Source organism: Haliotis asinina, chromosome 5 (assembly GCF_037392515.1).
Source record: "Haliotis asinina isolate JCU_RB_2024 chromosome 5, JCU_Hal_asi_v2, whole genome shotgun sequence".
Classification (NCBI taxonomy): Eukaryota; Metazoa; Mollusca; class Gastropoda; order Lepetellida; family Haliotidae; genus Haliotis; species Haliotis asinina.
In genome coordinates this window covers 55,167,861-55,184,552 of record NC_090284.1, presented here as the reverse complement: position 1 = coordinate 55,184,552, position 16,692 = coordinate 55,167,861, and the positions used below count along the sequence as shown (strand labels likewise).

At 39.3% G+C, this 16,692-nt stretch overlaps 1 protein-coding gene across 2 annotated transcripts in view; it reads right to left on the bottom strand.

Moving 5' to 3' along the window:
- The window catches only part of LOC137284851 (interferon-induced GTP-binding protein Mx-like), a 32,848-nt gene that overhangs the window by 15,330 nt on the left and 826 nt on the right, over positions 1-16,692 (bottom strand). For both annotated transcript variants that reach the window (XR_010956924.1, XM_067816872.1), the window contains exons 2-4: positions 4,404-4,622; positions 3,112-3,264; positions 2,725-2,879 (exon numbers count right to left, since the gene is read on the bottom strand). Coding sequence is in view for 1 of the 2 variants with exons in the window: in XM_067816872.1 (XP_067672973.1) it covers positions 2,725-2,879; positions 3,112-3,264; positions 4,404-4,622 (527 nt within the window). In the remaining variant the exon portion in view is untranslated. The remainder of the gene's footprint in view (positions 1-2,724; positions 2,880-3,111; positions 3,265-4,403; positions 4,623-16,692) is intronic.

Below are 16,692 nucleotides of genomic sequence, written 5' to 3'. Positions count from 1 at the left end.
TGATCATCTGGTACGTTTAGAATCCTTCGTTAAAAATGCTATAGTCAACAAACAACATGCTGTATCAATTTTCTTTGATCTTGAAAAGGCTTATGATACCACCTGGAAGCATGGCATTTTGAAGGATCTGCATGATTTTGGTTTGAGAGGCCGTTTGCCTCTTTTTATATCACAATTTTTAAAAGACAGGCAATTTCAAGTCCGTGTGGGTTCAACACTGTCTGATCATTATAATCAGGATCAGGGTGTTCCCCAGGGCAGTATTTTGTCGGTGACCTTATTTAGCATTAAGATCAAAAGTTTATCCAAGGTTTTAAATGATTCAATTGATGGATCGCTTTTTGTGGATGATTTTAACATTTCCTGCTGTGGTAAAAATATGCATACTATTGAACGGCAATTACAGTTGTGTTTAAATAAAATAAATAAATGGTGTCTTGAAAACGGTTTCAAATTCTCAAAGTCGAAAACTAACTGTCTACACTTTTGTAGGAAATATAAACCGCATAAAGACCCTGAACTATATTTAAGTGGCACTCCCATTAAAGTTGTAAAGGAGGCCAAGTTCTTGGGCCTAGTTTTCGATTCCCATTTAACCTTTTTGCCTCATATTAAATCCCTAAAAGCCAAATGCCTGAAAGCACTCGATCTGTTGAAAGTTGTTTCCAACTCAAAGTGGGGAGGGGATCAAGCTACCCTCCTACAACTATATCGATCACTGGTCCGTTCACAATTTGATTATGGCTCCATCGTATATGGTGGAGCCTGCAAAAGCAACCTGCAACTATTAGATTCTGTCCACCATCAAGGTCTAAGACTTTGCCTTGGGTCTTTCCGAACTTCACCTATTGACAGTCTTTACGTTGAGGCCGATGAACCATCTCTTGCACAACGTCGTATAAAATTATCCTTACAATACATGACTAAATTATATTCTAATGAATCTAACCCTGCATATACCTGTGTGTTCAATCCACTTTATGAGGATTTGTACGACAAGAAGTCTTCTCTTGTACCACCTCTAGGGCACAGAATTAAACCCTTTCTTTCTTCGGCCGGCATTGGGCTGGAAAACATAGCTCCCTCCCGTCTTCTTTCTTCTCCTCCTTGGCAACTGGTTAGGCCACAAGTTGACCTAACATTGACTTCATTTAAAAAATCAAAAACTAATGAACTACAATATAAACAAGAATATAATCAATTAAAAACTAAATATAGCAATTACAAACCCTTATATACAGATGGTTCCATGGACGGTGGTGCAGTGGCTTGTGCCACTGTCATTGGATCCAGAACAATATCTTCTAGACTACCAGATAACAGCTCTATTTTTACAGCTGAAGCAAACGCCATACTAACGGCTCTTAAATATATTCAAAGACACCCTAAACGTAAACAATATATAATCTATTCCGACTCTCTTTCTTGCCTTCAGGCTATTAAAAATTTGTCGTGCAAACATCCACTTTTAATTGATATTATTGAAATGTATAATGATCTTGCAACTGGCCAATACGACATCGTCTTTTGTTGGTTACCTAGCCACGTAGGTATTTCAGGGAATACACTGGCTGACATTGCTGCAAAGGCAGCACTCAACAAATCTGTGACTCCACTTCTTATTCCATACAGTGATTATAAAAGTGCAATTAGATCTTATGTCCGTGATCTGATGCAGAAGAAGTGGGACACCCAAGTGGGTATCAATAAATTACATGAAATAAAACCTTACATTGGTTATACCCACTTGGGGTGTCAGTCCAGATTTGAAGAGGTCATTTTGCGACGATGTCGTATTGGTCATACAAGGTTTACCCATGCATACCTGTTGAAGGGTGAAGATCCACCATTTTGCATCCCTTGTGATGAGAGAACCACGGTCAAGCATATCCTGCTTGACTGTGTTGAATTCTCCATCATAAGGGATAAATATTTCAATGTAAAAACACTTTCGGATCTTTTTAACACAGTCAATACTCATTTAATTATTGGATTTTTAAGGGAAATTGATTTCCTTGTTGAATTATAATTGATATGTTCTGTGGATAGTTGTATTTTAATGGTTGGTAGTATATATAAGGAACATTGATCATTAGTGGCTGTACCCTCAACGGGGGTTGAAGTATTGTAAAATAATTGTCCTCCTGAGAGGGTACGTAAGTCCCACAATTTTCAAAGTCAATTTATACTTTCCAGGACTTTTAAGTTTAGTCTTTGTGTTGTTTTAGTTTTGGCTGAAATTTCTTACAGTTGCCGGCGGCTGAGGGGATGGTGTGAGTCCGAGCTGGGGACCATGCAGGGAGCAAAGGTGCTGTAGGTCCCCATGGTCCCTGGTGTGGTGTTCTGCCTTCTGTTGTTGGCGATCTATGGCCTGTTTTTATATTGTATTGTCCATATAACGATATCAGTTTTACCTTTCCACACTGGTTTTGATGCTAATTGTGATATCCTGGTTGTTTTACTGTCCTTTGTTGACAGGTTTTACAATGGACACAATAGTCGTTTTCATTGATGAATGTTCTCGTCACGATATGGCTGAAATAGTGCCGATGTGACGTTAAATCGTAACTCACTCACTCACTCACTCACTCAAATGATAGGTTCTAAAACTTATTTCAGTATGTGTGTTCACAGACGTAGGAACAGTTCACGGAATATGTGTTAACCCGAACTGTTTCTGATGGAATGTTTTGAAGATGGAGGATCAATGTGATGATATCTTACCCTCGCTTCGATATCAAACGGTTGACCCTCGACAGCATTTCTTGCGATACCTGGCAGGTCTATGACGGTAAGGTCAGGGACATCTGATGACGTTACTTCGAGCGTAATGAGTTCATCACTAATTCCCTTGGCACTGTCTGTCATTTCCTTCTGGGCTGCAAGCATGAAACATTATAGCAAGCATATTTTCTACACTGTGTAGATTCTCACTTAAACAGAATCAAAATTAACCTTTGCAATTCCCTTGGCGCTGTCTGTCATGATCATTTCCTTCTGTGCTGCATGCATAGAACAAATGTTTACAGTTACTCCACAATCAAATCAATGTATTTGTTTCCCAATGTTTTGTTAATATTGTGAAAACAGTATGTTTCATTGTTTATCAACCTTTCCGCACAAGGTCTCCGACGCTCTCTCTGTTCAGGATGACTTCCTCGTGGGGCATATCATGCTTGTCCTTATACATTATCTTTCCCTCCCACGTGTCCTCATCCTCTGAGTGCTTCATCCGCATCTCCAACGGGCACCTTGTCACAATACCTACAAACATGAATGCATGTTAATTTTATTTTGAGTTTTAATTGTCCCCCATTACCTCGATGTTACGACCTGGTCTTCGTGAATTTTAACTTTTAGGTATTATTTTAGAAGTTAGGAAATACACTACTGACATTATTTTATAGATAGGAAATGCTCGAGTCTCTTGAATGCGACCATTCAATACAGGCTCTTCTACTGCTGTGAAGCAGGAACGCAACAAGAATGATTTATGTTAGCACTAGTTGGTTATATAGATTATATGCAACCTGTGCGACCTTATATGCGTCAGAGAAGTTGTGATCAGAAAGTTTTTTGAGTAGATATTCCCGTTTAGAATTTGAATTTGGTATTACTTCGCCACTTTAGGAAGATGTTTTTGTTTCGATGGGCTTTTTTCATTTTGTTTTCAGGAGAGATGTGTGTACGTTTGTCTTGAGGGTTGCGATGTGTGGATTCCGGCATCTGAGCGTTTAGTACCCGGGTCAAAGGATCCGTCTGTGTAAAGGTGGCACCAATTTGGCCAGCGTTCGAGTATGTAAGTTAGTGTTGTGTTGTTTTTTTTTCTAACAGAAAGTGGAAGGAACGTATACATACTTAATATAACGAAGGAAAATAACACAGTAATTATCCTAAATGGCTCGGGAGTTAGCTGATAACGTCAGTTATCAGAGGTAAAGATGTTAAGGGAAGTAAAGGTAAAGGTGGTATTTCAGAAACGAAGAGACGTTAAACAGTTGATCGGGCTTATTTTGGGAATTCGTCAAACGTGGGTGGATATTTGTTACATTCGGTGTATATACATCATCTCCACTTCATTTTACATTCTTACTTGACAAGGTACAACAATATGTACATAAACGTCGCAATCACGAAATAAAAGAACAAAAGGTTTATCCATGTCTTTCATTATTGACCCAGATGGATGTAACTTTCTTACACGTGTGAGACGCAGATGTGATCACGTTACATAGGGTCCTTTTCAAACTTGCTGAAGATGACCATAATATAAAACCAACAAATATTTACATCACAATTTATACGTCCAGCTTTCTATATGCCAAACCAATGTTCATGTTAACTGAAGGTATTCTGTGCGCTCATTTGCTGTTGCAAGTCATTGTTGTTGAAAGAGAACTTACCCGTTCCTCTTGGAAGTTGAACGCCAGACATTGCTTCAAGAACAGAACTCTTCCCGGCACTCTGGTCCCCGATGACGGCGACGGCAGGAAGATTGATGTCTGTGTCCAGACCATATCCACGTAGTTTGTCGACCAGGTCTATTAGGGGACGCACCTCAGCATCGAACGACGACGTTAAGGCTTTTGTACTCTTCTGTGGCGGCACTATAGTCTTTGCCTCTGAAGATAGGTTGACATATCGGCGAATGATTGACTGACTGGGTTTGAAGTTCGGCTCATGGGATATCGGCTCTATTTAGGAAGTATGACTGAGATGTAATTTATACGTATATGCAGTAGCATTTCCGAAATGAGGAATGAAGCAACATTAAAAAACAAAGACCCTATAGTCATACAGCACATGCGGGTTAGGGAAACGCCAAAAGTCAATTCATTTCTGTCTGAAACAGCCACACACCTCAAGATTTCGTAATAACAGAGGCAGGTACTTGAATGAAACCAAATCAGCATAAGTTTAAAAAACACAACCCCACTGCAGGACTTCTTCTAAACTAAAATATGATTGCTGACAGAAAGTTGTGATCACTTCCCATTTGATCAAATACCATTTGGAAAAGTCAAAACACAACGCAGGCATTTATAAACAATTTTAAAGGAAATGACTGTGGGAAACTGGACTTGCCACAAATTCTGGACTTACGGTAGCAAGGTCCCATGTGCCACTTGGCTACTTGCTACACTCACTCTATTACGCATCAAGCCTGGCTATGTTTAACCATGTGGCACTTGGGCCTTTGCGCCACTGAGGGTCTTAAACTGTATTTGAGGTTCTACACACAGAGAGCTCTGGGATTGATGAAACATATCAGCCTACACCATCTTCAGATTCTGATTTCAGTAAATCTAGCTTACTGGTAAGAAGAGATTAAGGAGTAGCCCTGTAAAGTACGGAAAATGACAGAAAAGAAGCCCCATTCGTACCCCTGTATCAACCAGCTGTGACATACAAGCAAATCCACATCGTGCCAAAAGGGTACGCAAAAAGCCCAAGAAACAAGTGCTGATTTGCAAGATTTGCTTATTCTTGCCAGCCGTTTTCACAACAAGCGGCTTAACCTTCCTCTCGATAGTAATGAGTTACAAGTGTCAGCTGTACCACGTGACGGACATTGTTTATTTTTGCTGCAGTAATCACAAGTTTACAAGAAACTTTTGATCCACAGTCTTTGCGAGAAAGAACGTGTGAACATTTCCTTGACAATTTTGAAAATCATACGGGTTTCCTTACCACAGGGCATGCGCAGTTTGAAAAGGAAGACAAACTCACTCTCTTTAGACATGAGGTGAACAAAATATCAGAAAATGGAAGTTGGAAATGTCCAGTCGGAGTCTGTCTGTCATTGGCTATTGCCAATATGTTTCAGCGGCCTGTGAAGAGTTTTTCAAGCAGTCTCTCCACCCCTGTCCAAAATGTGGAACGGACAATGCAAGGAATAAAGATAGCCTCCGTCTGGGTTATACTGCCGTGCGCGGTGAGGAACATTATGAGGGCATACTTCCTCTCAAAGCAACACCTGCAAACACCAGAGAAGACCATGGAAACGCATGGGGACACATGTACCGTCTAAATCAGTGTCAGCAGTAACTCCACATGAAAGGGCAGATTGTAAAGCCCCAAGAAAAGGACTTCATTAGGGAAAAGCGCAAACCTTCAGAAGTATGGGAAAGAAATATCAGAAAGACAAAGCGTATCTTGTAGAGGTGAAGTTGTAGAAGAAAGGCAAGTGCAAGATATCAATTGTGATAAGAGTCGTTTTGGATGCTCCCAATACATGTAGTATTCCCAGAAATTATTGAGAATCATGTTGCGTCATGTAACTCATTACGTTTATTAACTTCTGGCGTTTTACTTACATAAACATGTTAAAACATCATCCTTTTACAGTCTGAGTCTTGTTTTAGTACTTTGTTAGACCTCCTCGCTCAGCAATGCATGCCTGAATACGCATAGGCACACTACCCATCAAAGTTTGTAGGTAATCGTGTGACAGGGTATCCCAATATTGGACCACCTCGGCCTTCATATCTTCAATATTTCTCAGTCCCTTTTGGTTTATTCTGTCCTTCATGACTCCCCACACATTCTCAACTGGGTTTAGGTCTGGGCTGTAACTGGGCCAGTCTAAAACTTGAACATTTTCGCCCGACAACCACTGTTTTGTGTAGCGCGCAGTGTGTTTTGGGTCATTATCATGCTGGAAAATCCAATCATCTTCATACAATGTTTGTGCTGTTGGAAGAAGGTGACCATTTAGAATGTCAACGTATCTTTCTTTTGTCAAGTTTCCCGTGAAAACACACAATGGCGTCACTCCGCGAGCCGATATGCCACCCCACATGTGAAACTTCGGGCTATGTTTTGGTCGCTGGTAGATAGGTTTGACAGTATCTTTGGTCCAAATTTTCATACAATTAGGGAAAAGCCAAACAGAACTTTCATCCGAAAAGAAAACATTATCCCAATTTTGATTTTCATGAGCCCGACACCAGTTTAAACATTTTTCCTTTTGTGCATCTTTCATCAACGGCGAGGGAATTCCACGTTTTTTTCACCCAATTAAGTCTCTGTAATTCCTGCCTGTTTCATTGCATACCTGAGGACTTCCTCTGCTAATCATTTCATTTCTGATGTTCTCAACACTTTTCAATTTGCCCCTACTCACAATCTGCCCAAGTCTTCGGCGATCCACAACACTGAATTTCCTAGGCCCACCTGCCCCTGCTTTGTGCTCTATCCCGGTTCCTGTTTGAATATTCTTCAAAGTTCTGTATACTGTAGACAGAGGAATACCATGTCTACAAGCTAACACTTTAGCATCAGCCTCACCCCTTTCAAAATCATCTAGAATGAGCTTTCTTTTCTCTCTTGCTGTAAATTCTGCCATGTCAACACAGGAAGCCGTCTGCTCAGACAAGGGAGATAACTCTTGACGTAATGAGCTGCCTTCTAAGCCTTCAAGAGTTGTCTCCCTTATTTAGTATGCTTAGTGCATAGTGAAAGCCCTTTTTCCAATCTTAACATCATTAGAAAAAAAACGAAAGGTTTTCTCAATAATTTCTGGAAACACTGTAGGTTCGGAAACAAGGCAGGGAATCTTCGAGAATTATTACCATCTACCGTCACATGAAAGGCAAAGGAGTTTTGTGTGTCAGATGGTGGATTCTGTGTCACCCGTAAGATCAAAGGGAAAGAAAACAACTTCTCGACAGTATGATTTTGTCTATGAGTAGAAGAAAATTCATGTGTAATTCGTGTGTGCCGGGAATATTTTCTTGCAACACTCAATATTGGGGGGAAGGTTCTGGACCAAGAAAATGAAAGAACATGGTGTGTTTACAGACGAAGACAGAAGAGGAGTCCATGCATCAGAGAACAAAATTGACATAACGATATAAGACAGCATATAAACTCCTTTCCACATATGGAATCACACATTGCGAGGAAGGACACAATGAAATAATACCTCTCATAGGACTTAAATATCAAGGATATGTACATGCTTTACAAGCAAAAATGTCAAGATTCAGGTTCCATCCATGCCAAAGAGAGCAAGTATAGAGAAATCGTCTGTACAGAATATAATATTTCATTTTTTTAAACCGAAAAGGGATCGATGTTCAAAATGCAGTCTGTACGAAGCAAAGAAATTGGCTGGAACCATTGCCAATGAAATTATCAGTGAGTATGAGGAACATCAGAAGGACAAGGTAGAAGGAAAAAATTAAAAGGAACGAGACAAAGCCGATGCCAAATTAAATGAAGCTCACTATGTGGCAATGTTTGATTTGCAAGCGGTTCTAAACACTCCATGCAGTTGTGGAGCTGTATTATGCAAGAAAATTGTCTGTCTACAACCTTTCCTTCTATCCTCTTTGGGACCAACAAGGTACATGTTACCTGTGGGATGAAACCAATAGAAAAAGAAGCGCAAACGAGATTGCCACCTACTTATTCAAAAACACCTCCTCCGTATGTCAATCAAATAAAAATGTGAGGGAAGTGACATATTTCGTGGACTCGTGTGGTGGGCAAAATCGGAACCAATTTGTTGCAGGCTGCTTACACTATAGCCTTTTGAAAAATTCACCCGTGCAGTGCTGTGTTTGCACCTGTGTAGTGGAGCACTGTGATATCTCTGGCCAGAGGACGTAAGAGTTATATCACCATTCCGTTGAAGTTTGGAGATGTTCCTGATTTCAAGGAATATGTGAAAGGGTCATATCCAAACATGCAGATCTCGGTTACAGGAGAGAGGATCAACTGGCTGAAAATCAATTGGATTCAAGTCCGTCGGGAAGCTGTAAACTCAGTCTTTATTAACTATGTTTTAAGGATGAGGACCTGGAGATCATGGTTATCTCAGGGACCGTGATCAAATTATTTAGTTCGGAATAAAACTATCATCTTTCATTATTTTATTGTTATTTCTTATGGTGTTGGTAAATAGTATTAGCTTTATAAGGTCTGTAATATTGTTCCCAATAATTTACATCGTAGTGAATTAATACACATGACAGCAACTGAGACCTGTAATAGATAAAGCAACAAAGCAAACATTTTCATCAAACAGATATAACATTGACAACTTAAGGTTGACAATAGAACATAATTTTCTAGACAAACATATTTCATTAACATCACCTGCAGCAGTTTGCTAAGTGTCAAATGTTCATATTAAACAGACATACAGTGAATTGCGTACTTGACAATGAATCCTGTGTCATTATGTACTTCTAGAATTAAACATTATGGCATAAATGCTACGAACAATAAGGCACTAAGTGCCACTTGGCACATTACAACAATACTTTTACTGTAAAATGGTTTAAGCAAAAAGAACCAAGTGCCACTTGGTACATTGTAACCCTATATTTACTGTATAAATGTTTGGGGCAACAAGGCACCAAGTGCCACATGGTCCAATGCAGCACCCTTACTTACTTTGAACATTGGTGAAATGTTGGGGCAAAACGGTGCCAAGTACCACTTGGTACCTTGCTGTCCTAAATGTTTGATCAAATTCTCTTCATTCAAAATGTACCATCTACAATAATTGGTGAAATCAATAAATTAAGACTTCATTAGAAATGACAGCGAAGCATTTGATACATACACACCACGTCTATTGAACATGTGTGTATTCGTTAAACAAAGCTAAAATGTGCAAAAGATATGAGCACTGAAAGCTTCAAATGCGATTTTCTCGAAATGATGTAATATGCACTTGGTACCTTGCTGCTCCAAACCCTCGAAATAACCATCATAATTTCCATTTGGGAAGACAGAAAGAAGCAGTATGACAAGATAGCTATAGGTCTAATCATTTATAGCTGATGTCAGTCAAAATCACGTAGATCAACTGTCTGTGACTAACTCTAAAGAGCCAATGTTCCCATCTCAAACACATGAAAACACACATACTCCCGGGGGTTCCATAATCCCATCGCCCGATGCCCGGGACAAGTCTGTTTTCAATTCGGGCAATCAAATACAGTCCGGATAACTGGATCACTTTTCAATGGCAATGTATGGGAATGGTTTGAAAATTTGCCGTCCGGGTCCGGAAGCGCGGGGTCCGGTTAAGCGAGTACAATTAATGAGCGTAAGTTTTGTTTCACATAAAAATCGTCCGGAAGGCGGGTTTACTGGATATGTGGGGTCCGGGTAAACGTGGTTCGACTGTAATGGTATCTTACTTGTCTGTGGACTACTAGATAATTTCCACTTACGGTTTCAAACTGCAAACAAACTTGGATTCCATTTCATATATGCTCATATTGTACCTATTACGTACCGCAATAATAATAATAATGATAATTTAAAGCTATCGTTCTTGGAAATTTGTCATTATTCCTGTACACATTAACATCAAACATTATGTCATAAAATCAGGGCAAGTGGAAAATTAGTCAGCCCAAATTACTTTCTTGAACTCACTTGTTCTGTGGCACGTGGCTTGTAAAAGAAATTGAGCCCTTGACTCTCTTGTCACCCTCCTAATCCACGCCTCGAATTTCACATGTTGTATAAAACATGAAATAAAACGCACCCATTCTAACGCGTCGCCTCGTCTTCAGCGTATATACACAAACTTAAACGCGAGGGCAACCGACTGTTCTGAGTTGGCTATATATCAACCGTTGTTTAATATTGATATGTTTACCTTCGCTTCTAGCAAAACACGCGGCAGAGTTTCGTTGTCCATATAGGGTACTTACGTTCAACATGAATGCTCTTCTTCAGCGTACTTACACATACATATAATGTTTGCAACCGACTGCTCTGAGTTGGCTATATATCGATCATTCTTTTATATTGATTTGTTCAGCTTTGCTTCTTGGAAAACACGCATTCGATGTCACATGTGCTCATTGCGGTGAACAAACTCATACAACGGAAGACTGTGACAATGATGCAAAAAAATGTACCAACTGTTCAGGGAGTCACCCATCATACTCTAAAGACTGTCCTGTCTGGAAACACCACATGAAAATAAATAGAATTAAATTTTCCAGAAACATCAGTTTTTCTGAAGCAAAGAAACTTGTTCAGTCTGAGGAAGGCACGGAAACGTATGCGTCTGTCCTCCAGACAACCCCTGAAATAACAACCAAAGTCACAACATTATCTGTTGACTGCCAGACAGACTTGACGTGGTTGAACTCTGAAGCGCCTCAAATATATTCAAATGAACAGTCAACTCAAACATCTGATTCACGCTCTGACATACAGACTCTTTCTCAAGGTCAATCATCATCTCTCACTCAGAAGAAGTCTCAAGCCCAAAAACCACAAATATCTCAAAGAAATGTGAAACAAAGCAAATCAAGAACTGAATCTTCGAAAGGACAAAGTGATAGGATTTCAAAGGGGTCAGATAATTCGATCCAACTATTTAATAGGTTTGGATCTCTTGAAAGAATGGATGTGGCTGAAACCATCCAGCCACGGGCGCAAAGCGTATCGCCCTCTAAAAAGGTACGGGGTAGATCCCCAGTCATACCTCCAAAAAGATAGATTCTCCAAACAATATTATACAGTGGAATTGCCGAGGACTGAAGACCAACTTTAACGACTTACTGCTATTGGTCCAGGACATTAGTCCATCATCATTCTGTCTTCAAGAAACATATTTAAAGCAGACAGCTAATTTCAGCCTGCGTCACTTCAATGCATATCATGCTTTTTCTCCTCCGGGTGATAGGGCCACGGGAGGATCATCCATCCTTGTGAGACATAATGTACCCCAAAGCCCTGTTATCCTTAAAACTAATCTTCAAGCTGTTGCAGTACGACTTACTTTGCATGTTACTTTTACTCTCTGCTCGCTATATATTCCACCATCTTCAGCTCTTCAGCAGGCTGATATTCAAACCCTTTATAATCAACTCCCGAAACCCTGTATTATTATGGGTGATTTTAATGGCCACAACCCACTCTGGGGTGGTACAACTGTTAATACTAAAGGGAAAGTACTGGAGGAGTTTATTACAAACAACGATTTATGCATATATAATGATTGTTCAAATACATATTTACACCCTGGCACAGGAACCCATTCAGCTCTCGATTTGTCACTTGCTGATTCTGGTCTATTGAGTGAGTTTGAATGGTCAGTCCACGACGACCTTTGTGGAAGTGACCATTTCCCAACAATCTTAAAACCCCTGAACCCATCTGATGTCCCTCCATCATCTAGATGGAATTTTGAAAAGGCCAACTGGAGTTTATATGAAACTCTCTGCATTGACAAACTTAAACCTGAACTTTTCATTGATGTTCCTGATGCTATTAAATGTTTTTCTAATAATCTGAACGACATAGCTGATCAGTGTATCCCAAAGTCCTCAGTAATTCCACACATACGAAAACCATGGTTTAATGTTGAATGCAAACAGGCTCGCAAGGCACGGAAAAAAGCTGAACATTATTTCCGTCGTCATCCTATGGTCCATAACTTGAACAAATGTAAAATCTTAAACGCTAAAGCACGGCGTACTTTTAAACAAAATAAACGTCAGTCCTGGCAAAACTATGTATCTAAAATAAATTCACGCACGCCGATTTCTAAAGTATGGAATATGATCCAGAAAATCAAAGGTAAGGGCTCTAGATCTAGCATTCACCATTTCAAAGATGGAGACCAGTTATTAACTAATACATCTGATATTGCTAATAAACTTGGTGAAACACTGGCACAACATTCTTCTTCCACAAATTATGTACCTGAGTTCCAAAGGTATCAACAACAGCAAGAAGAGAAATCTATAAATTTCACTTCAGATAACGGGGAAGATTATAACGAGGTATTTTCAATTCATGAACTCCATACTGCTCTTGACCAGGCCCACAATACTGCTACAGGAGCTGATAACATACATTATCAACTTCTGAAGCACTTACCAGAATCTTGTTTAGAAACTCTTCTAAATATTTTTGATGATATTTGGACGTCAGGGAAATTTCCGTCATCGTGGCGAGATGCTATAGTAGTCCCAATACCTAAACCTGGACGTGACCATACCGATCCTTCAAATTATCGCCCAATTTCTCTCACAAGCTGCGTTTGCAAAACCATGGAACGCATGATAAACAATAGGCTAGTTTGGTACTTAGAAACCAATAACCTCATAACAGATATTCAGTGTGGCTTTCGTAAAAACAGAAGTACCATTGATCACTTGGTGCGTTTGGAGTCTTTTGTCAAAAATGCTATAATTAATAAACAACATGCAGTGTCTATCTTTTTTTATTTAGAAAAAGCGTATGACACTACATGGAAATACGGCATTTTAAAAGATTTACATGCCTTTGGATTGCGAGGCCGATTGCCTCTATTTATATCCAACTTTTTAAATGACAGGCAATTTCAAGTCCGGGTGGGTTCTACCCTGTCTGATCATTATAATCAGGATCAAGGTGTTCCACAAGGGAGTATTTTGTCTGTTACTTTATTTAGCGTTAAAATCAACAGTTTATCCAAAGTTTTAAATGATTCGATTGACGGATCACTTTTTGTGGATGATTTTAATATCTCTTGTCGTGGTAAAAATATGCATACTATTGAGAGGCAACTGCAGCTATGTTTAAACAAAATTAATAAATGGTGTCTTGAGAACGGTTTCAGATTTTCTAAATCAAAAACTAATTGTATACATTTCTGTAGACGATATAAACCACATAAAGACCCTGAACTATTTCTAAATGGCACTACTATTAAAGTTGTAAAAGAGGCCAAGTTCTTGGGATTGATTTTTGACTCGCATTTAACGTTTCTTCCCCATATCAAATCCCTTAAAGCTAAATGCCTGAAGGCACTTGACCTTTTGAAAGTCATTTCTAATTGTAAGTGGGGAGGGGACCAAGCTACCCTCCTACAACTTTATCGATCATTGATCCGTTCGAAACTTGATTACGGTTCCATCGTATACGGTGGAGCTTGCAAAAGCAACCTTAAACTTCTTGATTCTGTACACCATCAAGGTTTAAGACTTTGTCTTGGGTCTTTCCGAACTTCACCTATTGACAGTCTTTACGTTGAAGCCGACGAACCATCTCTTGCACAACGTCGTATAAAATTATCCTTACAATACATTACTAAATTATACTCTAATGATTCTAATCCTGCATACAACTGTGTGTTCAACCCACTTTATGAAGATTTGTATGACAAAAAGTCTTCTCTTGTTCCACCTCTCGGGCACAGAATTAAACCCTTTCTTTCTTCGGCCGGCATTGAGCTGGAAAATATAGCTCCCTCCCGTCTCCTTTCTTCTCCTCCTTGGCAATTGGTTAGGCCACAAGTCGACCTCACATTAACTTCTTTTAAAAAATCAGAAACTAATGAATTACAATATAAACAAGAATATAATCAATTAAAAACTAAATATAGCAATTACAAACCCTTATTTACAGATGGATCCAAGGACGGTGGCGCAGTGGCTTGTGCCACTGTCATTGGATCCAGAACAATATCTTCTAGAATTCCAGATAACAGCTCTATTTTTACTGCAGAAGCAAACGCCATATTAACAGCTCTCAGATATATTCAAAGACACCCTAAACGTAAACAATATATAATCTATTCCGACTCTCTTTCTTGCCTTCAGGCTATTAAAAATATTTCTTGTAAACATCCACTTTTAATAGAAATTATTGAATTGTATAATGATCTTGCTACTGGCCAATACGACATCGTCTTTTGTTGGTTACCCAGCCACGTAGGCATTTCAGGGAATACACTGGCTGATCTTGCTGCCAAGGCAGCACTCAACAAATCTGTGACGCCACTTCTTATTCCATATTCAGATTATAAACCTACAATTAGATCTTATATCCGTGATCTAATGCAGAAGAAGTGGGACACTCAAGTAAGTATCAATAAATTACATGAGATAAAACCGTATATTGGTTACACCTACTTGGGTTGTCAGTCCAGATTTGAGGAGGTCATTATGCGACGATGTCGCATTGGCCATACGCGGTATACACATGTGTACTTGTTAAAAGGTGAGGATCCTCCGTTTTGTATCCCTTGTGATGAAAGAATCACAGTCAAGCATGTTTTGCTTGACTGTGTTGAATATTCCATTACAAGGGATAACTATTTTACATCACGAAGTATGAAGGATCGTTTTAGTAATGTTAGTTGTCATTTAATCATTGCGTTTTTAAAAGAATTAGATCTGTTTCAGAACTTGTAAATAGATAACCATTTTATGATTGGAAGTTGAATCAGCAGATAACATTGTTAATGGCTGTATCCTCGAAGGGGGTTGAAGTACCGTAAAATTATTGTCCTCCTGAGAGGATACGTAAGTCCCAAAACATTTGGAATCAGATTTAATCTTCCACATTTTTTAGCTGTAATATATGTGTCATCGTAATTTTTGGCTAATCTTGCATACAGTCGCCAGCAGCTGAGGGATGGTGTAAACCCAGCTAGGGACCATGCAGGTAGCAGAGGTACTGTAAGTCCCCATGGCCCCTAGTATGGTGATCTACCCTCTGTTGTTGGCGATCTACGGCCTGTTTTTATATTGTACTGTCCCAATAATGATACTATTATTTTTTAAGTTTCTACACTAGTTTTAATAATAACTGTGATAATCTAGTGGTTTTACTGTCCTTCGTCGACAGGTTCTTCATAATATGCATATATATTCTTTTTGTCACGTATGTTCTCGTCACGATATGGCTGCAATATTGCCGATGTGACGTTAAATATTAACTCACTCACTCACTCACGCATTCGAGTTTCTTTTGCCTTATATGGTATTCACATTCAACATGATTTCTAGTACGGGTTGATGCTGAACATATTCTGTTCTCCTTTTCAGGAATAGAATTGGAAATATATGGTAAAAATGTGGCAATAAGTACGTCAGAATATGTCCTTAACAAATAGGTTTCCTCCTCTTAATTGTATCAAGGGCGTTTAACTCTTTGCAAAAACAAAAATAGCAGTACAATGTATGAGTACCTCTGTGACATTAAGTCTCACTGAAATCAAACAGGAATAGACTTACCGTTCCTGTTTGAAATAATTCTGATGTTAAAGTGCCAATAGGAAATCCTAGAGGGGCACGAGTCACTTTTCGGCTTGCCCCGGAGTCTTGAATGTCCACTCTGTTCAATCCCGACCCTGTTTTTCTCGGATTGCTGTATACGTAGACTAACAACTAATCCCAGAAATGAACACATATTACTGAAACATCCATAGTGAAAAAAAAAATAATACTATGAAATAGAGCGCTGAGACTTTCTTCATCTAAGGAAATTTAGACTTGCAACATTTTCTAGATTTGGGTGGGATTTCTTGGATATATCTATTTTAGAGTCTGTACGACAGAATACTGTAAACCGGACTGAACTTACGGTCCCAACGTAAATCCTTCTTTGTTGTCATAATGAAGAATCTCTGTATCTCGGACTCTCATAATTTCGGATTTCGGACCAAAGTGTCTGTCCGAAAAGGTAGTTAAACGTAAAAACATAATATAATTCGGCTTGAACAGGACGTCCGCTTGGCCAATAAACCTTGAATAACCAACCCATTGATTGGTCGGGTATTTTGATACGCTTGGACGCTACACGAGTTTCATGCACAATCGTATGCTCATCCAAGGGAGATAGCTCCATTGGTGTCTGTGTAACGCGAACTGCTGACTAATTCGGACTTTTTAGTCGGCCCCAAGCCGGTCCGAATTAGACAGAGTCCACAGAGTG